General features: G+C 54.3%; 1 protein-coding gene across 5 annotated transcripts; it reads left to right on the top strand.

Moving 5' to 3' along the window:
- Window positions 1–797: 797 nt before the first annotated feature.
- Window positions 798–23553, top strand: PLCD1 (phospholipase C delta 1). Of its 5 annotated transcripts, none has more exons than XM_045536703.1 (15): window positions 798–948; window positions 8924–9088; window positions 12564–12792; window positions 19359–19488; window positions 19591–19822; window positions 20452–20653; window positions 20741–20885; window positions 20963–21112; window positions 21203–21361; window positions 21588–21747; window positions 21941–22057; window positions 22454–22632; window positions 22721–22853; window positions 22930–23079; window positions 23202–23553. In XM_045536703.1, the coding sequence occupies exons 1-15, from the start codon at window positions 915–917 to the stop codon at window positions 23285–23287; spliced, it is 2271 nt and encodes a 756-aa protein (XP_045392659.1). In that variant the 5' UTR covers window positions 798–914; the 3' UTR covers window positions 23288–23553. The 5 variants fall into 5 exon arrangements, with proteins under 5 accessions (XP_045392659.1, XP_045392665.1, XP_045392654.1 ...); XM_045536698.1 differs by lacking the exon at window positions 798–948 and adding an exon at window positions 5460–5680; XM_045536709.1 differs by lacking the exon at window positions 8924–9088 and having other exon boundaries at window positions 819–948.
- The last annotated feature ends 245 nt before the right edge of the window (window positions 23554–23798 follow it).

Here is a 23798-nt window from a genome sequence, read left to right on the forward strand (position 1 = left end):
CAGGATCTGCAGACCTTCCCTGGTGGAGTGGGGGGGGGCGGGGGGGGTCCTCTGGACACCCTATAAAGAGGGTTTCTGGGTCCCAAGAGTTGGGGGACCCTCCCAAGGGTCCCCTTGCCCAGACAGGCCCTTGGGAGGCCACCTGAAGAAGGAATCCTGGGGTCTTCCTCCTCGGCTGCACAGGTCCTCCAGGGTTTGTGGTTTGAGGGGCTCAAAGGTGAGCTCCCTGCACCTGCCTGCTGCTTCGGTCCTAACCCCCCACCAAAGGCACTCCTAGGGTTGGAAACCTCCCAGGGAGAGGGGAGAGGACCCTCCTCCCGGCAAAGTCTGGATATTGCTCTCCGAAGACTTTCTAATACGTGTCCGTGCCTTCATTTCGCAGAAGGGAAAGCAGACACCCGGGACCCGGGGAGCTGTGGCTGGACACTTGGACGCCGCGTCGCCCTAAGGCAGCAACCTGGCTGGGTGTATGACCCTACAGGATTCCTTCTCCAGAATGACGCTGGATTCTTTCCAGCATTGCCCCGACCAGGTCCAGGCGCCCACAAGCAGGGCGTAGGACCTGGCCGCCCGCGGTAATGACAGGGCCCGGGGCCCGTGGGTGGCAGCGGTGGAGGAAGCTGGAGGGATCCGGCTATTTCTGGCCAGGGCGCACCCACTGGCCCCGGCCAGGGTTGGCTGGTCTTCCTGGCCCCCAGCTCTGCCCTCCCTCTTCAGTCCCCAGGAGGGGGCGGGGAGAGACGCGGGTTGGCGGGCCCAGGGGGGCGGGGCGGTGTCCCGAGCCCACCCCCGGCCTCCTCCCCCCGCAGTCCATTCGGGTACCTCCACCGCACTGCGCTCGGACCCGAGGCCGCCGGCGCCGTCGCCACTCACGTGTGGCCCACGGTGCCCCTCCCGCCGCGCCGCCGTCGGGCATGGACTCGGGCCGGGACTTCCTGACCCTGCACGGTGAGTGCCTGACCGGCGCGAGCGGGGAGACCCTGCAGGGGCAGACGCCGGGAAAGCAGTTCCGGACCCTCGGCAGGGGCCCAGCTCCTTCGGCCTCCTCCACGCAGCCCTGGGCCAGCCTCTCGGCCTCTTCGCCAATTCGGGAAATCTCAACCCGCGGCTCCCCGAGTGGGACTGCCGGGCATGACCCTGGGCGTTTCCAGGCTTGTCCCCAGATCTGGCCTGGGGTGAGGGGGGCGGCGTGGGTCTAAAGACTTCCCTCCGCCTTGGGGACTCCCCCTTTTCCTGGTGGTGAAAGGCTGTGTTCCACTGTCCGACTTACGCGGAGGGGTCGAGGAGGGAAGGAAGCGGCATCCAAGAACCACCAAGTTTTCCCCGCCCCGTCCGGGCCGCCCGTAGAGCCTCCCCAAAGCCTGGGCGTGCCTGGATCGCGTCGGGCCGCGAGGGTGTGGCAGGGTGGGGGGTAAAGGTGTGGGGCGAGGATGCGTGCAAGGTTGGCCGAGGGCGGGCGGTGCAGCCTTAACTGCCAAGCGCCGAAATCACAGTCGGCGATGCCCAGGCTGGGAGGAGCAGCCCGATCCCCGCAACTGCGGACCCTTCTGGCGGGACAGGGCCGGGTCTCAGCTGGAACTGCCCGCGGCTCCATCCTTTGTCCAGCGAGCTTTGTTTCCTCTGATCTGGACGCAGAATCTGGGCCAGCTCCTTGCCCTTTCTCTGTCCCTCCAGCAGGGAGGGGAGTGTGGGCTCCGGACTGCAGGTCTGGCAGGCTTTGGGCAGGGAGGAGCTGGGGGGGGTGGGGAGGGAGGAGCTGGGGGGGGCGGACAACATGGACCTGGCACCTTTTCGCTTTAGGTGGGGGACTCATTCACTATTGGGGGCCTTACCCTACTGTCCCTCCAGATCATCTTCCAGCTCAACAAACCCTGCCCCTCTCACACCCACCAATCACTGCTTAACAGTACATCCCTTTTTTCTAGTACCCGTGGGGCTGGAGGCTTTAGTGACCACCACCCATCCATCTAAACCACCTATGGACATAATAGATGGGAAAGAGGAGAACAAAGCCCTCCAGCCCTCAACTAGAGTCCCTTGGAATTTAGGGGGACTCAGAAATATTCCCATCAGCCAGCCCCTCCAGTCTGTTGTGTGGTTCCCAGTTGGCCCAGACCTGGTCCCCATAGCCCAAAGAGAACTTGCTCTGTGACCAGAGCTGTTGCCTTCACACCAGTAGCCCAGGCTCCTCAAAGTCACCAGATGAGTCGTGGGGTCCCTATCCCTTCCAGTGCTCCCTCTTCTCAGGCTAGAGGCATCTTTAATACTCCTGCCAGACTGGCAGGAAGGGAGGCTGGGCAGCCCAGAGGACACAGTGGAGACTTCTGCTTTCACTCTCACACTGCAGAGTGACACCTCTTCCCTGCCTGCCTCACACTCAGACCTCCGCAGGCCCTCTGGTTGCCTCTGACACAGCAGCAGCCTCATATTGGAACAGGCTCCATCCTCAGTGTCTGTGCCTTTGTTCACTTTTTCTCCTGGGGCAGCCCTCGTGTCTTTCCCAGGGAGGAAGACACATGGGAGGAAGACACATGGAAGCTCGGTCAGAACCTCCCAGTCCTGTGGCATGGCTTGGCCACCCTGGCCCATCCTATTTCAGACCAGCCTCCTGAATGCTTCTCCTGCAGGGCTGGCATGAATGCTGTCATCCCAAGCTGTTTTCCCTGAAGGGCCTGCCACTTCTAGCTCATCACCCAAAACTACCTCCCTTAACTGCCTTCTGCTCGCACTGCAAACCAGATGGGGAAGAAAGAACCTGTCAAAGAGAATTGGTGGTTGGAGGGGGCGGTCACTGTGCCCTGTGCTGTTCCAGGTTGTCTACACTTCCATTGGACAGTCTGCATCCCTTTCACATTGCCGGTCCCACAGCACTGGGCATGTGCTACAGAACAACACTCTGGCCTGGCAGTTGTGGGTTGCTGCAGAAAGGTCCTCTGGGTTCTCTCTTCTGGCCTGGGGGGACTATGGGGCTCACCTAGATATGATGTGTCCCTTCCGTCCTCACCACAGATGCATGCAGAGGCAGTGTAGTATTACAGACATAGATTCTGGAGTATCTGAGCTCAAGTCTTGGCTTTTTCATCTCAGACAAATCCCTTGACTTCTCTGTGCCTCAGTTTCCTCATCTGTAAAATGGGGGATATTAACACTACCTGTCTCATAAGGTTGCTGTGAGGATTGAATTAAGTAGTATTTATATGGCAGTTAGAACGTGCCTGGTAGCCAGTAAGTGCTATGTTCCTGCAGAAGGCCCCCTCCCCAAGTTCCCGTGCCCTGTGAGTTGCTGTCTATAGTTCTTTGGGAGAGGATGGAGCATCATAGGGTAGTCCCTAGCCAGGGAAACTGTGACCGGAACTAGATTCAAGAACTAAGGGGCTCTTTCTGGTGCCTCTGAAGCTCTCAGACTGATGCTGTAGCCTCCATCCTCCTCCCCCAGCCCCCTTCCTCTGCTGTCTTTATTCTGGCTATGCCTGGACTGGCTTTTCCAGCAGGTCCCCTGTTGTGCCCAAAAGGATTTCACCTCCCAGGGGCCTTCCCTCACTGAACACACCTCCACTAACCTTTCCTTCATCTCGTCTCTCCTGCCCCGTTGCAGGAGCTGGCATTTGTAAAAGTGGAAGTCAAAGGGGCTTCATCTTGGCCCCGGGAGCCCTAGCTTTGCTTCTACTTACTGTGTGACCCTTTGCCTTTCTGGGCCTGTTTTCTCTCCATGGGATGCAAGCATATTTCACAGGTGATGCCGTGAGGATAAAACACTAATGGGCATAGGAGTTCTAGGTTGCCCAAAAAGCCAGTCCCCAAGAGATGATGGTTCCAGAGCCATCATAGCAAGTTGGGTGGCCAGCTCCCCACCCACCTCAGTTATGTTCCAAAGCTGTGTGTCCCTGGGGTTCCAGGCCCACACTGGTCCACACTGATCTTAACTTTTGTGTCATAGGCCATTTTGGCAGTCAGGTGAGGCCTGTGGACCCCTTCTCAGCATCATGTTTTTAAATGCAGAAAATAAAATACATAAGAATGAAAAAGAAGCCAATTATATTGAGATGTGATTCTATCGACAGGTCCTTGGGGGGATCTTTGGTCTGGTTAAGAAGCCCCGTATGGTTTCTGTGTAACTCAGGCTCCCATTACACTTTGCTTCCCCTTCTCCAAAGAACAGCTTCTCTGTGTCCATATTTTAGCTCATCTACACTAAGACACCTTCGCTCATGATTTATTTTCTGTGGTGTGACCTTAGGCAAGTCACTCTGTGCTTCAGTTTATTATTGCTATGCTTGTCTGTGCCAAAAACTGGCTTTGTCAGTGACTCACTGTTGATGCTGGTGGCTGGAGCTGCAGTGAAGCGAATGGAAGAATTATTCAGAAGCAGAGAGTAAAAGAGTGAGTCAGGCCTCTGGGTGATGTCCTGACCTTGGCACACAGTAGGGGGCTCAATAAATAATTGCTGGGTGAATGAAAGGGAAGTTGTAATGTACATGAAAGGACCCACTGTTCCCGAGCATATTGGCAGCACAGTTTTGTACAAAGTTGCAGTCGTTCTCGTGTATTCATCAAAGCAAGCCTGCGTTAATGGGCTCATTTTAAGATCAGCGTTTTTTTCAAGAATTCCATTCGCATCTGGCACCTTGGGGACTGTCACTCAGGTGGACAAACTGAGAGAAGGAAGCAGGTCTGCCTGAGGTTCACAGTGAGGCAACAAACAGCAAGCTGAGTCACAACGAATTCGTTGGTTAATTGACGTGAAATACTGGGCGGTCTCCGTGTCTGGCCTAGGCTCCGCCCCCGGTTCCGCCTGGCCCCGCCCATTCGGTTCCCCGCTAGACTGCCGCCCACCGGGACACTGCTCAGCTCAGTCTCCGGCGGCCCTACGCCGGCCTCGAAGCTGGTGTTAGAATTCGCGGCTCAGGCTCCGCCCCCTGGTCGGACTCCGCCCCACACCGCCTCCAACGCCGAGGCCCCGCCCCAGCCTGCCTGAACATCTCCCTGCCTGGACTCTGCTTTCCCAGGGCGGTATCCTCCCAGGCTCGTCTTCTGGGCCCTGGCTCCGCCCCGGGTTTGCTTCCCGGGTATAGCTCTGCCTCCACGTCGCCTCCCGAGGCGGCTCCCAGCCTGAACTCCGCCTCCTTGGCCCGGCTCCTCCCCTGCCACGCCTCCTTGACTCTGGCTCCGCCCCCGGGCCACTTTCTGGCCTCTGGCTTTCGCCACAGATTTGCTTCCTGGGTTATGGATTTGTCTCACTCTGCCTCCCAGGCCCTGCTCCTCGGCCCCGCCTCCTGTCTTCTGGCCCCTCCCACCCCATCCTCTCCTGGCTTGTTTTCCCCCCACCTCCAGAGAGCATCGGCCCCACCCACCGTGGGGTGGGCTCCGCCTCCTGGGGGGCTGACTCCGCCCCTCTCTGGGGCCGCGGCCCCGCCTCTCCAGACTTGGCCCCTCCTCTAGGGTTCTAGCCCCTCCCTTCCACTCCTAAACTCCGCCCCTGCTCCCCTCCAGGGCGGCGGCTCCACCCCCTGTACCCGGGCAGGCTTCTGCTGGCGGCACTGCCCTGGACCTGGGTCTGCGGTGGCCCGGACACTGTGGAGCGCCATGCAGTGCCTGGGGGGCCGACACCGGAGCAGCTCCAGGGAGCTTTACTTGCAGGAGCAGAGCCTCAAGGTGGCAGCGCTCAATGGGCAGAGGCTGGGTAAGGGGCGCAGGAAGCACCAAAATCTGCAGGGAATTGGGAAGGCAGCTGGAGTAGGACACAGACTACTTGTCCCTGAGCTTGGGGGCCACCTGCCTTCAGCTTTTGATTGGACCTGTTTAGTACTTCTGTGAGCGTGTGACCCACTGTGGGGCCGTGTTTGCAGTGGTGGCATGGGGGAGTGAGTACTGGGGGGATTAGTTACCCTTTTTCCTGATCTACCTCAGCCCCTCCAAAGCTCCCCATTCCTTGCCACCCTGACCCCTCCTGTTTACAAATTTCTAAGGCACCACTGGATATGTGGCCCAGTGTGTAACAGGTACGCTTGTGTAACCAAGATCTGCAAGACTGTGTGATCTTGTGCAAAAGTGTGTGCCTGTATGTGACAGGTGTGACAGTGGGTGATCCAGTATATGATCCAGTGGCGACTGAGTAATTCTGTCACATGTGTGGTACTGTGGGGCCATTGTGCAGCAATGATGGTGTGTAATGGTGTATAACCAAGTGTGTGACATTATGGAACTGAGGGTGTCTGCATGTGACCCAGTGTGACAGTGTGTGATCCAGTGTGATGCTGTGCAACTGAATGTGACTGTGTATGACAGATTTGACAGTGGGTGACCCACGGTGACTGAGTGATTCTGTCATTCTGTGTTATGGCGTGTGTTATATAGATTTCCTGATGTTTTTCCTCATGGCAGTGTGTCCCTGAGTGGTGGTTGCTTAAAGTAATGTTTCATAGCACAGACCCTGTGGGCAGGCGGCCTGCTTCTGAGTCCTGACTCTTCCAGGTAACTTCCTTGAGCCTCGATTTCCTCATCTGTAAAATGGGAATAATGATAGTACCTTCCTCAGAGGGCTGTTGAGAGGATTAAATACATGTACTACGAACAGTATTTTATTCAAATATTAGCTATTATTATGGTGGCTGCTATTATCATCAATATGATGATGTTCTGGCACTGCATGTTGTGTGGCTATGTGAGACTAAGTATGACACTGTGCAATTCCCTGTGACAATGTGTAATTGGGGGAGGGGCAGTGTGGCACAGTATGTGGCTCATTGTCTCTTCGAGGTTGTGTGTAGCAGCATGTGACTGAGTGTGGTGGTGTGGTGTGACAAGTGTGGCTGTATCTCTGTGTAGCTCTGTATTGCTGTGGGTCCCAGGCCCAGAGTATCTGCATTATGCATCACCCTAGCTACGTGGGCAGGACTCCTGGCATCCCCCTCAGCTTCCCAATGGCTCTTGCAGCACCCTCGGCCCTACCACGTGGCCACCTCACTGAGTGCAGCTAGGCTGGGCAGGTTGGTGAGGCTGCAAAGTCAAGCCAGGGGCGGGCCCCTGAGCTCAGAGGCCCCTCACCACCACCCTCCCACAGGAGGGGGAGGTACTACAGCTGAGTGGGGCTGGGTGAGGGGTGTCCACAGGCTTTCCAGGAGCTTAGGGAGCAAGGGTGTTGGGCAGCACCCTTCAGAAATGGGCAGAATGGGCAGCTTCAGAAATGAAAGGGCCACAACTGAGGCTGAGATGGAGGTGCCTGCCCAGCGTCCCAGTGGCCCACGGGGCAGTGGCTACCACCTTTCTGGAAATATCATGGCCCACCTTGGGACTGAGGTCTACCTTCTGGAAGCCATGTCGGCAGCCAGGGGCTTATCTCTGTGTGACCGCCAACAGGGTCATAGCTTGGCTCCAGGACAGGATGAGCATGTCATCTCTTCATGGTGTTTTCCAGAACGGGAGGGTGGGGTCACCTTCTGCTTCCTGGCACCCCCCCCTTCCCATCTGTGCTGTTGTCTGTGGCTTGCGCTGAGTGTGCGCAGCTTGGGGGGTGAGGTCCTGGCAAAGAGTAAGGAGATGTCCCTCCCAGTTGTACCTCAGCCTCAGAAAGGACAGAGGTGGCCCTCTCCCCTGGCAGCCTGGGAACTCCCTTCCACTTCCTTTTATGCGGGGCCCCTCAGATACAGCTCTGTAGGAGCCCACGTCTCCTCCACCAGTCCTCCCCTTGGGCTGAAGGGGAAATGCTCACACTAAGGCAGAGTGACTCTGGAAGTGGGCAGACAGACCTGGGACAAAGGAGGAAGAAGGTCACATCAGACTGTCACCTCTGAGGAGGCCCAGAGATGCCTCCTCCAATACTGTTCTCGCCCTATGCTGAGAGGGAAGGGAGTTGCTTGAAGATATAGCTGGGTTGGGTATGATGAAGGTGGGGGGTCCTTTATCACAGCTGGTACTGGATCTGCTTGGGGCTGAGGGCTCCTGAGAAGCCAGGACTGGTGTCCCTTTAGTGCCTCCTGTCTGGGCCTGGTTACCTGGGCCTCTGAGAGTGGCAAAAGAGCAGGACAGGAGGGGGGTAAGCAGCTAGGGTCCTGGTCCTCCCTGTGGGCTCTGGGCCAGGCCCTGCCTCAGCTCCTGAAAGGGCTGCATTGTGCCTTAAAGCTGCCGTATCCTGAGGGGTCCCAGACCCAGGCCATCAGAGATGGGGGTAGGGTGGGGAGGGACGGGGCATTCCAGCAGGCCAAACACAGGCCACAGTGAGCTCATCTGTCTGTTCTGGGGGCAAAGGTCAGAGATCCACTCAAGTCAGAGGTGGGGGCAGCAGGGGTGAGGGTGGCAGAGATGGGCCCAACGGTCCCACGGCAACCACAGTATTGACACCAAGAACTACAGATGCCATTACCTTAGAACCTCCATAGATTCATGCATCATCTCATTCAACCTTAGAACTTCCCTTTGAAATGTGTGCTATTATTATCCCCATTTTATAGACAGGAAAGCAGAGCCCCAGCAACATGAAGTCATTGCCCAGGTCACTCAGCTGGTGAGGAAGGGTACCTGAATGTAGGCACAAATGATTCTGGAGCTACTGGAGTTGGGAAGTTGTTTGGCTCCTTGATGCTCTGGGGTCCATTTCCATCGGTGTCTGCCCCTTTTCCCCTGTGATTTGCCTGGTCAGCTTCCTTCAGGTCACTCTAACCACTCAGTGTGACCAGGAGGGGCCCACCCTATCTTTCAGAGTTAAGCCATCAGGAGCCAGGGGTCTTGGATTAGCTGCCTTTCCTTGGTCCATTCAGCTCCGGGTGGCAGGTCACAGGGTATAAATGTGGAGGAAGGAGAGGCAAACAGAGCTGAGGACAAGGCTGGCGAAAAGTGGGCTCTGAGAGGGTCCAGCAGTGAGCGTGGCCAGTGTGGGGCCTGGGACACTTGGTGGAGGAGGTGACATCTTACCAGCTTTGACCCCCAGGCCTACAGGGTGATGAGGACCTACTGGCCCTGCTGAAGGGCAGCCAGCTCCTGAAGGTGAAGTCCAACTCATGGCGGAGAGAGCGCTACTACAAGCTGCAGGAGGACTGCAAGACCATCTGGCAGGAGTCCCGCAAGGTCATGCGGACCCCGGAGTCCCAGTTGTGTGAGTCCCCTGGGCCACAGGGGAGGGGGCAAAGTGTGGAACCTGGCCACGGTGGGGTAAGGGTAGAGGTCAATCACAGACCAAGACTACAGATGGGGAAACTGAGGCCTGGCCTGGTGGGCCATAAGTTCATGCGGCCAGGGCCAGAAATGAGAGAACTAAGGCTGGCTGGAGTCAGGGACAAGAGCCTGTAGAGAAATTGAGGCCTAGTCTGGGTTGGAGAGGATTGTTGTGGAACAAGGACAGAGATGCTAAAGTTCTGTGGGGCCGGAGATACATAGCTATGACCACAGATGGGGACAGGCAGGCTCAGAAGCAGGGTGGGAGCTGGACAGTGCTGCCTGGATTCACAGGTGTCTTCCCAGGCAGTTGTGGGAAGAAGGGAAATTGGGTACATTAGGACTCCAGGTGCTGTGTGGCCAAAGGCCAGGCCCAAAGTCCAGAGGTAGATAAGGTACTTCCGAGTATCAGTGTTTGGCCACTGAGGTGGGGCCGCAGGAGGCAGATCCTCCCTGGGACTGAAGCCTCAGCAGTGATGTTGGGGCAGAGCAGGGCTGGGACACAAAGGGAGAGGCCAGGGCTGGGGAGCTCCCTAGAGGGTGTGAGTCTGAGGGCTTTCTAGAAGCTTCTAAAAAGGCCTAGGAACCCAAGACTTAGTCAGCAAATGGAGAGTGCCCCCTGCAAGGCCCCAGGAAGAAGAAAGCCCTGCCAACTTCTGCCCTTTAGTGCAAGAATTCCCTAAAGATCTATAAAATGAGGTGTTTCCCTCTGCACCTTTACTTGGTGGGAAAATCTCGGACCAGTGCTGTCCAGTAGAACACTCCGCAGTAACAGAAATGTTCTGTCTGTGTTGTTCAGTATGGGAGCTGCCAGCCACCTGGGGCTACTGAGCCCTTGAAATGTGGCTAGTGTGACTGTGGAACTGAATTTTTAATTTTATTTAATTTTAACTAATCTAATATTTAAATAGCCACAACTGGCTGGTGGCTACTGAATTGGACAGAGCTTGTAGATCATTGCAGCTTGGGTTTCACGCAGCCCAGACCCCTGGAAATCCCTCCCCCGTTCGCCTACCTGTGGCAGGTCTGTGGGGAATGAGACCAGACACGGGTGACAAGCCGAAGTAGGAGGAGGGCATAAGGAAGGGGAGGGCCAGCCCACTGAGGGCACCCCAGTAGGGTGCTTTTAACCCAGGAAGGGATCTGCCAGCTCTCAGGACAGCGGACAGGGACCTGAGAAGGTGTGGCCTGCCGGCCTGTGATCTGTGGCGGGGCCCAAGGTGAGGCAGGACAGGAGCAGGGTTGGTTGGGGAGAGTCTGGCTGGGTCGTGGGGGCCGGGAGCCGTGGAAGGTTTCCGAGCAGGACAGGGCATGTTCTGGGGGTGTGGGGGCTCTGAAGCATTCTCAGACAACCGCCCTGAGCTCGCGTCTGCCCCAGCCCAGCCCACCGCCACAGAGTACAGGACTGACCGCCCGCCTGGCCTTGCCCCTGGCTCTGGCGCCAGACAGGCTCCTTCACAGGGCTCCTGCCCTGATATGGGGTTTCCTGTTAGCTGCTGGTGGGTGGGGCAGAGTGGGACTCGGGATCTCATGCTCTGAACTGCGGGGGCGGATTCCTTGAAGCCCACCCACCTGCCGATACAGTCGCCTGGCTCCCCAGTAGGTGCCTAGCTCTTGGTGGCGTGGGCGAGGGATGGATGGAAGAGTAGGAGGCCCAGGCCTTTCTAGCAGGAACCCCGACTTGTGCCGGCGAGATGACAACCTCCCTCTGCGACAGCTCTGAGCAAAAGGGCACGAAGGGCACTCCAAGCCGGAGACCCAGTGTGAGCCAACGTGCAGGGGTGAGGATGGGAGAGGGGCCTGGGCGGCAGGCTGAGGGGCTTCACCCTGTGAGGATGGGCGCAGGGGTGCCAGGTCCGGGTCAGCGAGCCAGGTGTGCTAGGTAAGGAGCACGGCCTGAGAGGCTTTCTGCCAGGTCAGAGGCGCCCGAGACGGTCTTGTGCTGTGCATGCCTATTGGCTGCTTCCCTTGCTTACTGTTGGGGAAACTGAGGCCAGGTGATGGAGGAGTGGAGCAGCTGCCTCCCCCAGTTCCCCTTGGCTCTGCTTCCGGCTTTCTAAGTCTCCCCCCATCCTGCCGCCACTCCCCCGCGCCCCCCCACTGTGGTTCCCAGAGGCAGACAAGGTATCAGCAGTGGAGGCATCTGGACTTTCTCTTCGGTGCGGTGGGGGCGCTGACCCTGGGGGCTTCCATGGCTCAGGCTTCCTGTTTTCATTCCTGGCCTGGGGCAGCTGCAGCTGCACCCAGTGCGGGGCCTGCTGGGGCACAGGAGGCTGTGGGCAGACGGATTAAGCAGGGATATCCTCTGCACCCCAGATGGCCCAGGGCTCACGTGGCCCACTCTGCAGAGCCTACACACACGTGGGCCCTGCAGGTGGCTAGGAGGCCCCTGGGCACTCAGGGTGGGGTGGGCACAGGGTGGACTTTCTGCCGGAGCAGGTCTAGGACCCAGGACAGATGGATGAGGCGGGCTCAGGATGGGGGTAGGCAGAGGCAGAGCCTGGGCCCTGCTGCTGGGAGGTGCAGCATGAGCCTGGCTGGTGGGACTGACTCCCGGCCAGGCCATGGAGGGCATTGGGATGGGGGTAGAGGGGGACTTGCCTCTCCCTGAAGCTTGGAAGGCTGGGCTGTGACAGGAGGGCCCCCTGGCTCCTAAGGGCAGAATGATGCAATCTCTCAGACCCCTGAGGGGCACGCTCCAGTCTGTCTGTTGGGACCCTGGGGAGCGGAGCCTTCCTGCACGTCCTGCCGAGGGGCTCCCTGAAGTCAGGACACATGCAGATACACACAGGGCAAGGTCCTGCTACCCTCTGACACGGCACTTCCCCCTTCCCTTGGTCTCTGGCCATCTGCCCCTAGGCCCCAGGGCAGGGCTTCCTGAGGGTGGCCCTGGTCTCCTGAATGATCAGGAGGTGGGGGCAGGAGGCTCTTGTGGCTGTGTGTGGGGAGGACAGGCCCAAAGGCCAGTATGGTCAGGAGGGCCCCTCTCTGTCACAGGTACCATGCTCCAGAACGGTCTCTCCCCGTCTCTAAGAGCCCTACCCTGGCCCAGTCCCCTGCCAGGGGCCCTGCTCCCCCCATCACCAAGACAGTGGGCCTGGGGTCCCAGGTGCCCTTTCCACCATAAAGTGTCTGTCCCTGTTTCTGTCCATCTCTCCCTGTGCATCTCCACTCTGCCTACTACAACTGTGTCTCTTGCTCTGTCTCCGCCTCAGTCTCTGTCTTCCCCCACCCTTTGTCCCCCCTTGTCTGAACTCCTGCCTCTTTCCTTTTTCTCTGGACTCAAGGCCTGAGCTCCAGCCTGGCTCTGTGTCTCTAAGCTGTGTCCCCTCCACTGTGCCCTTGGCCATGTCAGGGGCGGGGCTTGGCCTCACAGTATTCTCTGTCCCCTCTCACCCACTGTCCGCCTCTTGCAGTCTCCATAGAGGACATTCAGGAGGTGCGGATGGGGCACCGCACAGAAGGCCTGGAGAAGTTTGCCCGTGACGTGCCTGAGGACCGCTGCTTCTCCATTGTCTTCAAGGACCAGCGCAATACACTAGACCTCATCGCCCCATCACCAGCTGACGCCCAGCACTGGGTGCAGGGTCTGCGCAAGATCATCCAACACTCGGGCTCCATGGACCAGCGGCAAAAGCTCCAGCAGTATCCTTTTGGCGGCAGTGGGTTCAGGCCTGGCTTGTGGATACAGGCTGTGCTGGTCCCAAGGGCAACCTGGGCATGAAAGGTGTAGTCGGTTTGGGCTGCCATAACAAAATACCATAGAGTGGGGGACTTAAACAATAGAAATTTATTTTCTCACAGTTCTGGAGGCTCTAAGTCCGAGATTAGGGGGCCAGCATGGTCATTCTGGCGAGGGCTCTGTCTTGCTTGTGAGCTGCCCTCTCCCTATGCCCTCACATGGCAGGCAGAGACAGAGCAAGCTCTCTGGTGTCTCTTCTTATATAAGGGCACTAATCCCATCATCGGGGCCCCACAACCCTCATGACCTCACCTAAACCAAATTATCTCCCAAAGGTCCTATTTCCAAATACCATCACATCGGGATTAGGCCTTCAACAAATGAATTTTGTGGGAACACAATTCAGCCCACAGCAGAAAGGAAGCAGGGAAAGGGCATGGAACCCTCTTTGGTCTACTCTGACCCAAGGCCAGACAGCTCTGCAGCCCCTGATACTCCCTGTGTCCCCCTTTGTAACCAGTGTGGAGTGAGGAGACTGGGGAGGCTGAGGGAAGCAGGCTGCTTCAACAGGAGACCTAGTCTTGGATGTTTTAGTTGTGTTTTCTAGAGTTACTACACTTTTCCCCTCTGGGAATGGGGAGGCCATTGTATCCTCCTGTGCCATTCTTTGGAGAGTGATTGAATTTCCCTGGGCTTGGCGTACAGGCCAGCCTGTGGTCTTAAAACAAATTAACTTCACAATTTGGTTGCACAACACAGTGGTCTATAATTCATAGTGATCGGGCCTCTGGCATGAATGGATTAGCGTGGAGCCAGCCCCAGCGCTGGGGCTGGGGCTGGCTTTATTGAGGTATAATTCACATGCCATACAATTAACCCATTTAAAGTATTCAACCCAATTCAGTGCTTTTTAGTGTATTCACAGAGTTGTGCAACCATCACCATAATCAAGTTTAGAACATTTTTCATCAACCCAGAAAGAAACCTTGTACCTTCTAGCAGTCACTGCCCGTTTCCCCTCAACCCCCCAGCCTAGACGGCCACTAATCTACTTGCTGCCTCTATACACTTGCCTGTTCTGGGCATTTCCTGTAAATGGAATCATGCAGTCTTTTGTGACTGGCTCCTTTCACTTAGCATGTTTTCAACATTCATCCATGATGTAGCCTGTGTCAGTACTTCATTCTTTCTAATTGCCTAATAATATCCCATTGTATGGATATACTGTATTCTATTTGTCCATTCACTAGTTGATGGACATTTGGGTTGTTGCCACTTCGGGGCTCCTATGAATAATGCTTCTGTGAACATTTGTGTGTAAGTGTTGTGTAGACACATTTTCATTTTTCTTGGGTAGATTCCTAGGGGTGGAATTGCTGGGTCGTATGGTTAACTCTGTGTTTAACCTTTTGAGGAACTGCCAAACTTAAAAAAAAAGCTACACCAATATACATTCCCACCAGCAGTATATGAGGGTTTCGATTTTTCACATCCTGTACAACACTTGCTATTATCTGTCTTTTTGATTATAGATACCCTTGTGGTATGAAGTGGTATCTCATTGTGGTTTGATTGGCCTTTCCCGGATGGCTAATGATGTTGAGCATAATTACATGTGTTTATTTACCAATTGTATATCTTCTTTGAAAAATACCTATTGCACATTTTTGTTGTTGTTAAGCTCTTCTTTTTAACAGATCTATTTATTTTTATTTTAATTACTGTAAAGTATATATAAAATATAATTTTATCATCTTAACTATTTTTAGTATACAGTTCAGTAGTGTTAAGTATAACTACATAATTTTGCACCCAAATCTCTGGAACTTTTTTTATCTTGCAAAACTGAAATTCTATACCCAATAAACAACTCCTCATTCTCCCCTCCTCCCAGCTCCTGGCAATCACCATCCTACTATCTGTGTCCATGAATTTGATCACTCTAAGTACCTCCTATAAGTCAAATCATGTAGTAATTAATTGTCTTTTTGTGACTGGCTTATTTCACTTAACATAATGTCCTCATTCACCCATGTTGTAGTATGTTTCAGAATTTCCTTCATTTTTAAGGCTGGATAGATAATATTCTGTTATATGTTATGCCACATTTTTTTTTTTTTTTTGAGACAGAGTCTCACTCTGTTGCCCTGGCTAGAGTGCCATGGCGTCAGCCTTGCTCACAGCAACCTCAAATGCCTGGGCTCAAGCGATCTTCCTGCCTCAGCCTCCCAAGTAGCTGGGACTACAGGCATGCGCCACCATGCCTGGCTAATTTTTTCTATATATTTTTAGTTGTCCAGATAATTTCTTTCTATTTTTTAGTAGAGACGGGGTCTCGCTCTTGCTCAGGCTGGTCTCGAAGTCCTGACCTCGAGCGATCCTCCCGCCTCAGCCTCCCAGAGTGCTAGGATTACAGGCGTGAGCCACTGCTCCTGCCCAATGAGATATATGCTGTGCAAATAATTTCTCCCATTGTGTGAGTTGTCTTTTCTCTTTCTTGATAGTATTCTTTGAAGCACAAATGTTTTCAGTCATGATGAAGTCTAATTTATCTACTTTTTTCTTTTGTTGTTTGTACTTGTTGGTATCGTATCTAAGAAGGCTTTGCCTGATCCAAAATAATAACATTCACTCTTATATTTTCTTCTAGAGTTTTATAGTTTTAGCTATTACATTTAAGTCTCTGATCCATTTTGAGTTCATTTTTGTGTATGGTATGAGATAGGGATCCAATTTTTTTTTTGTATGTAGATATACAGTTGTTCCAGCACTATTTGATGAAAAGACTATTCTTTCCCCATTGAATTGTCCTGGCACCCTTTTCAGAAATCAATCTTCCATAAATATGAGAGTGTATTCTGTATTCTCAATTCTATTCCATTTGTCTAGCTGTCTATCTTTGCATTACTACCACAGTGTTTTGGTTACTGTAACTTTGTAGTAAGCTTTGAAATTAGGAAGTGTGAGTCCTACAAGTTTATTCTTTTTTTTTTTTTTTTGCAAGATTGCTTTGGCTATTCTGGGTCACTTGAATTTCCATATGAATTTTAGGATCAGCTTGTCAATTTCTGCAAATAAACCAATAGGATTTTGATAGAGATTGTGTCAAATCTATGGATCAATTTGGAGAGTATCCCTGTATACTCTCTGATTCATGAACATGGGATAAATAATTCCATTTATTTATATCTTCTTTAACTTTTTTCAACAATATTTTGTGGTTTTCAGAGTATAAGTTTTGCACTTAAAAAGAATTTATTCCGAAGCAGGGCACTTGGGAGAGTGAGATGGTATGATCTCTTGAGCCCAGGAGTTCAAGACCGGCCTGGGCCACATAGTGAGACCTTGTCTCTTAAAAAAAATAATTTAAAGCATTTTGTTTATTTTGATGCTGTTGTAAATAGAATTATTTTCTTCTTTCTTTTCTTTCTTTTTTTTTCTTTTAGAGACAGAGTCTCACCCTGTCACCCAAGCTGGAATGCAATGGTCTGATCATGGCTCACTGCAGTCTCTTACTCATGGGGTAAAGCAATTCTCCCACCTCAGCCTCCTGAGTAGCTGGGGCTACAGCCATGCATTGCCACACTTGGCTAATTTTTTGCAGAGACAGGGTCTCACTATGTTGCCTAGGCTGGTCTTGAACTCCTGGGCTCAAGCGATCCTCCCATCTTGGCTTCTCAAGGTGCTGGGATTACAGGCGTGAGCCACTTTGCCCAGCCTGCTTTCTTAATTTCGCTTTCAAATTGTTCACTGCTAATGTGTATCCAGCTCCTGTGGTGGATACATTCCGAGTCCTGTTATTTTTCTTTCCTGTGTGCTTTTGAGCATTTGAGAGACTTTTAGGTGTTATTTCTCAAGGCCACCTCTGCCTGAGTTTGAGCCTTCTTAAAAGCCCAATTCTCTGCTACTTTTCTCTTAGTCACTCCTTTTGCACAGGCTTGTCCTTGGACAGTCTTGTGCCCTTTGCAGGGTCCTGCTTCCAAGACCTTGGGATCATAAAGCCATTCCACATGCTGAATAGCCTTCAGTACAGGAGTCTGTGATTGACTGGACCACTCTGAACATGATTTTTTTCACCTGGCTTTCTGCCATAGTTTTTTTTCCACATAGATATACATATATAAAATTTTGAAAATATGTATATGTTAGAATGAAGTTTTAAAGCCCTACAACACCCACCTCCTCCAGAAACTACTGATATTTGCATTCTCCCCCTAATCTTTTTTTCTGCATTTCCATTTTCGATTATACATTTGTAATCCATTTTCTGTATAACATTAAATCATAATTACTTCCCTGTTTAGTATAGTCTCCATAAATAGCTTTAATGATGGCATAATATTCCACTGAGCGGATGCACTATAAATCAGTGATCCATTCCTTTGGTGTATATTTTTACTCTTTCACTGCTATAAATAACACCCCAAAGAATCCCTAATATGAAAATCCAAAATCCAAGATGCTCCAAAATCCAAAACTTCATGAGTACCAATATGATGCCACGAGTGGACAATTTCACACCTGACCTCATGTGACGGGTTGCAGTCAAAACACAGTCAAAAGTTTGTTTCGGCCAGGTGTTGTGGCTCACGCCTGTAATCCTAGCACTCTGGGAGGCTGAGGTGGGAGGATTGCTTGAGCTCAGGAGTTCGAAATCAGCCTGAGCAAGAGTGAGACTCCATCTCTACTAAAAATAGGAAGAAATTATATAGACAACTAAAAATATATATAGAAAAAATTAGCCAGGCATGGTGGCGCATGCCTGTAGTCCCAGCTACTTGGGAGGCTGAGGCAGGAGGATTGACTGAGCCCAGGAGTTTGAGGTTGCTGTGAGCAAGGCTGATGCCATGGCACTCTAGCCAGGGCAACAGAGTGAGACTCTGTCTCAAAAAAAAAAAGTTTGTTTCATGCACAAAATTATTAAAAATATTATATAAAATTACCTTCTGACTAAGTGTATAAGGTATATCTGAAACATAAACGAATTCATGTTTAGATTTGGGTCCCATCCCCAAGATATCCTATCATGTATATGCAAATATTCCAAAATCCGAAAAAATCCAAACTCTGAAACACTTCTGGTGCCAGCCATTTCAGATAAGGGATATTTAACCTGTGTGTTCCAAAAAGCTTCAGTATTTAAGAGTATTTCCTTACCAATAGATTCCTAGAAGTGGAATTACTGAGTCAAATGGTAAAACAGTTTAAAGCTTTAGCTATCCCTAGATTAACTTTCCTAAAGATTGTACCAATCTACCTTGCCCCAGTAGTGAATGAGTGTCCATTTCACCTCACCTTTACTTGCACTGGGCATTATATGTTTAAATTGACAATTTTGTAGTTTAAGAAATTGCATCTTATTTTCAAATTTTAATATCTTTGAATATTACTAATGTTTGCAAAGGTCAGTTTATATTCTTTTCTTATTTAGTTATTAGGATCATCATAGTGTTTTCTTTTTAATTAATTTTTCCAAGCCTTTGGTGCAAATATTTCCCTCAGTCTGTCAGATGGAAGACATATTTTTCTTTATTTGATCCTTAGTTTTTTTGTTTTTGTTTTTGTTTTTTGAGACAGAGTCTCGCTCTGTTGCTACAGTGCGGTGGCGTCATCGTAGCTCACTGCAACCTCAAACTCCTGTTCCTCAGCCTCCTGAGTGGCTGGGACTACGGGTGCGCACCACCATGCCCCGCTAACTTTTCTATTTTTTGTAAGACCAGGTCTCGCTCTTGCTCAGGCTGATTTCGAACTCCTGAGCTCAAGCGATCCTCCCACCTCAGCCTCCCAGAGTGCTAGGATTACAGGTGTGAGCCGCCACGCCTGGCCTGAGGCTTAGATTTTTTTAAAGTTTATATAGCATAGATTATGCTGTTATTTCTTTTGTGAATTGTTGTAAAAGCCTGCTATTATTTCTCTTGCTGTGTTCATGAGGTTTCATTGTCTTTGTTCCATCCTCAGTTGTCTGATTTCTGTGGCATGTGCTGTGGACTCTCGTTCCTGAAGGTGAGGGCGCAGGGGGGCCAAAATGCCCCAATCCTGATGACTTGATCCAGGCTTTCTTTCTGCATGGGGTGTTCCCACCTTCTGGTTAGTGGCTTGACATTTGCCATTTCCTATAACATAAGCCTCGCTTGCTTTAGTCTGGTTGGCTAACAATTATATATTGAAAACCAGTAGGACATACTCTGAAATGTTAATAGTGGTTACCCCTGGGTGGTAGGAATATGGGGGATTTGTTTATTTTTCTGTATTTCCTAAGTTGTCTACAGTGAGTCCTGTTGTAGTAAGAAGAGAAATATTTTCAAAAAATTCAAAAGGTTTCAAAACCAGCAAATAGAAAAAGACCCCTTAATAGGATGTAGCATTTTCTTCCTGAGAGGCCGCCAGGGCCTCGTCCCTGAAATGTGTGTGTGCGGCAAGTCAGGCCTGCAGGAGCTGTGTCCGCAGCAGCTCCAGCTTGAACCCTGGCTTGGGCTGGGACCTGGGTGGGTCCCAGGGCTCCTGGGTGCTTTCCTTACTCCTCACCCAGCTGGATTCACTCCTGCTTACGAAAAGCTGACAAAAACAAGGACAACAAGATGAGCTTCAAGGAGGTGCAGAACTTCCTAAAGGAGCTCAACATCCAGGTGGACGACAGCTACGCCCGGAAGATCTTCAGGGTGAGGCAGGAAGCGGAGGCTGGGTCTGTGAGCCAGTGGGCCCTGGGCGCTGGCCCGAGGCCTGCTCTGAACCGCCCCCCCTCGGCTGTCCTGGCTTTGCAGGAGTGTGACCGCTCCCAGACAGACTCCTTGGAGGACGAGGAGATCGAAGACTTCTACAAGATGCTGACGAAGCGGCAGGAAATCGACCGCACCTTCGCTGAGGCTGCGGGCTCAGGGGAGACCCTGTCCGTGGATCAGTTAGTGACGTTCCTGCAGCACCAGCAGCGGGAGGAGGCGGCAGGGCCTGCCCTGGCCCTCTCCCTCATTGAGCGCTACGAGCCCAGCGAGACTGGTGAGGGCCTGGCCAGGGCCTGCGACCTGCAGTCCCAGGGCCACACTGGGCGGGGAGACCTGCGAGGAGACTGCAGCCAGAGAAAAGGGACCTGGAGGGAAGGGGCTGCCTGAGCCAGCCCAGGGCCCCCGGTCAGTACTTGCCTGTCCTGTGAAAGCAGGCAGATGGGAGACAGGGCTCCAGCATCACTGCCCCTCTCTGGGCCTCAGTTTCCCTCTTGGCTCCTCCTTTAGGAGGCTCTGGAGACATCCTCCCCAAGAAACAGAGAGAGAGGTGTCTGGAAAAGCAGATGCTATTCCTGCTTCCTTCTTTGTGCCCATTCTGGGCCCAGCTTTGAGACAGGACAGAGCAGAGAAGATGGGGCCCTGCTCTGGAGGGGGTTCCAGTCTGGGGACACAAAGGAGGAGGAGATGAGACTCTGCCCTCAGGGACTCAGAATGTGTCGACAGGGAAGGAGGAGGAGACAGACTCCACTCTGGGGTAGCCACGGTCTAGTCGGGAGACTCAGACGTATCCCGCTGCCGAGAGCTCTGGAGGCCCCACGCAGGACAGGTGGCAGGGGGTGGAGTGGCGGGCAGCCAGGGCTGCCGGTGGCCAGCTCTAACAGGCGGTGGCCTCCTCCCTCCCAGCCAAGGCGCAGCAGCAGATGACCAAGGATGGCTTCCTCATGTACCTGCTGTCAGCTGACGGCAGCGCCTTCAGTCTGATGCACCGGCGGGTCTACCAGGACATGAACCAGCCACTCAGCCACTACCTGGTGTCCTCCTCACACAACACCTACCTGATGGAGGACCAGCTCACCGGGCCCAGCAGCACCGAAGCCTACATCCGGTGCGGTCCAGGGAAGCCTTGGGGCGGGAGGCTGGGTGGGACCCAGGATGGGACCTGAAGCGTCCTAGCCACCACCCCTCCCTGCAGGGCACTGTGCAAAGGCTGCCGCTGCCTGGAGCTCGACTGCTGGGACGGGCCCAACCTGGAACCAATCATCTACCATGGCTATACTTTCACCTCCAAGATCCTCTTCTGCGACGTGCTCCGGGCCATCCGGGACTACGCCTTCAAGGTGGGCGTGCCTCTGGGGGGCGAGGAGCAGGATGCTGCGGGCGGACAAGCCCTCCTAACCTGCCCTTGGGCCTCCAGGCATCCCCCTACCCTGTCATCTTGTCCCTGGAGAACCACTGCAGCCTAGAGCAGCAGCGTGTGATGGCGAGACACCTGCGGGCCATCCTGGGCCCCCTGCTGCTGGACCAGCCGCTGGATGGGGTCACCACCAGCCTGCCCTCCCCCGAGGTGCGTGGTGGGGAGCAGGTGCCCGGAGGAGAGGGCAGAAGACTGGCTGGGAGGCCGGCGGGTCTTGACTGGTTACCCCTCCATCCCTAGCAACTGAAGGGGAAGATCCTGCTGAAGGGGAAGAAGTTTGGGGGGCTCCTGCCCACTGGAGGGGAAGGCGGCTCCGAGGCCACGGTCGTGTCGGACGAAGACGAGGCTGCCGAGATGGAGGATGAAGCAGTGAGGAGCCGAGTGCAGCACAAGCCCAAGGTTCGAGGGGGAGCTGCGGGGGCTGGGCAGCCCGGGGGCCTTTCCCACCCCGCCAGCCCCGGGATGTTGGCCTTGTCTCGGTTCTCTGTGGCTGCCACTCAGACCCTCTGCCCCCCGCTCTCTCTGTCTGTCTCCCTCTGTCTCTCTGTGTCTGGGTTTCTGGCTTTCTCAGTGCCTACCCTGCCCCCACCACTGAATCTAACCCGGGCCTCCCCGTGGCCCCCAGGAGGACAAGCTCAGGCTAGCGCAGGAGCTCTCTGACATGGTCATTTACTGCAAGAGTGTCCACTTTGGGGGCTTCCCCAGTCCTGGCACCCCCGGGCAGGCTTTCTACGAGATGGTGTCCTTCTCTGAGAACCGCGCCCTCCGACTGCTCCAGGAATCAGGTGAGCCCCTGGCCCGCAGCTGGAGGGTGCCGACCACCTGGCTGACCTTCCGGGCCGGCCGGAGCCAGGCTTGGCCCCCACCCCTCAGGACCAGAGCTGGCACTCCCGGCCCTGTTACCGGACAGGATGGGCAGGGAGGGGCTCGGGCCTCACCAGGAGGCCTCCACTGCTCACCACACCCCCCTCCCCTCAGGAAACAGCTTTGTCCGCCACAACGTGGAGCACCTGAGCAGGATCTACCCGGCTGGGTGGAGAACAGACTCCTCCAACTACAGCCCCGTGGAGCTGTGGAACGGGGGCTGCCAGATCGGTATGGGCTGGCTGGGGCTGGAGGCGGCTTTCGGACCTGAGGCCAGGGGCTTGGGGCCTTGAAGGCCATGCACAGAGGTCTGAAGACCCAAGCAGGGTCAGAGGCAGGGGTGTATGGAGCCGGTAACCTCGGTTTGGAAATAGTTTCCCACCAGCAAGTCACAGTGGCTGAAATCCCATTAGCACACTAGCCCCTTGATCCCAACAGCAGAAATGGAATGTGTGGTTAGTGTGGTGAGTCACTTAGGGTGGCGGGAGGGCAGTAGGCATTGGAGTGATGGCTGGACCCTCCTTCTTACTCGCCGTGTGACCCTAGGCCTCAGTGTTCCCTAAACAGGCTGCACTGTAGGCCCCCAATGCCAGCCCACAGCTTGTGACTGCTCTGTCCTGCCTGCAGTGGCCTTGAACTTCCAGACACCTGGGCCAGAGATGGATGTGTACCAGGGCCGCTTCCAGGACAATGGGGCCTGTGGGTACGTGCTGAAGCCTGCCTTCCTGAGAGACCCCAATTCGAGCTTCAACTCGCGTGCCCTGACGCAGGGGCCCTGGTGGGCTCGGAAGCGGCTCCACATCAGGGTACGGCCAGCCACAGGAGGGACAAGTGCCCTCAGCCTTCCCCGCCCCACTGCTCCTGACCCCTTAATTGTCCCCTGCCTTTCCTCAGGTCATCTCAGGGCAGCAGCTGCCAAAAGTCAACAAGAGTAAGAATTCCATTGTGGACCCCAAGGTGACGGTAGAGATCCACGGCGTGAGCCGGGACGTTGCCAGCCGCCAGACCACTGTGATCACCAACAACGGTACGTGCTGCGCCTGGGCTGGGCCCAGCTGCTGGAGCTGGTGTCCGTGCTGCTGATGTGGCGCCTGTGCCCCTAGGTTTCAACCCGTGGTGGGACATGGAGCTGGAGTTCGAGGTGGTTGTGCCTGAGCTCGCCCTCGTGCGCTTCGTGGTGGAGGATTACGATGCCTCCTCCAAGAACGACTTCATCGGCCAGAGCACCATCCCCTTGAACAGCCTCAAGCAGGGTGAGTGTTTGTCAGGGGCGGGGACGGCCAGGGCGGGGCGAGGCGGGGCCTGGCATCTTGAAGCATCCTCCGTGAGTGACTGGAACACTCTGTGTGTCCCTTCCTGCCCATCTGCCTGCCAGGATACCGCCACGTCCACCTGTTGTCTAAGAATGGAGACCAGTATCCATCGGCCACCCTCTTTGTGAAGATCGCCCTCCAGGACTAGGCTGGGGGAGTCCAGGGGGGTCCACCCTGAGTGGGCCCTCCGTGCACACCTGGGGGCAGGGCTGGTGTGGCTCCCAGCCTCGCACCCGGAGCTAGAGGCCCTGGACTGCCTTCGGCGAGGGCCTGTTGTCTGTGCTGCTGCCTCTCTGGGACACGAAGCTGCCCAGTCCCTGGAGCTGCCCTCAATTCCGTTAAGAACACTTCAGCCCTCTCCACCCTCTGGCTGGCCCTCGGTCAGGGTTTTTGTAAAGATCAGGATAAGCGCAAGCCCTGTGGTCTCTTTACCTGGACACCAGAAAATCCTCCGTGAAGCGTCTGCGTGTGTCCCAGAGCACCAGAGCCCAGCACCTCACTCCCCACCTTCCCCCACAAACCCCAGTGGGGCAGGCTGTCTGGAGAGACAAATGCCTGCATGGGTGAGGGTACAGAGTGCTTAGTCCTTCTGGAGTGTCAACGCGCTCCAGCCCCAAGGCCCCCTCCTCCTGAGAGGCGGACCCACTGAGTGACCCAGG

Source organism: Lemur catta, chromosome 1 (assembly GCF_020740605.2).
Source record: "Lemur catta isolate mLemCat1 chromosome 1, mLemCat1.pri, whole genome shotgun sequence".
NCBI lineage: Eukaryota > Metazoa > Chordata > Mammalia > Primates > Lemuridae > Lemur > Lemur catta.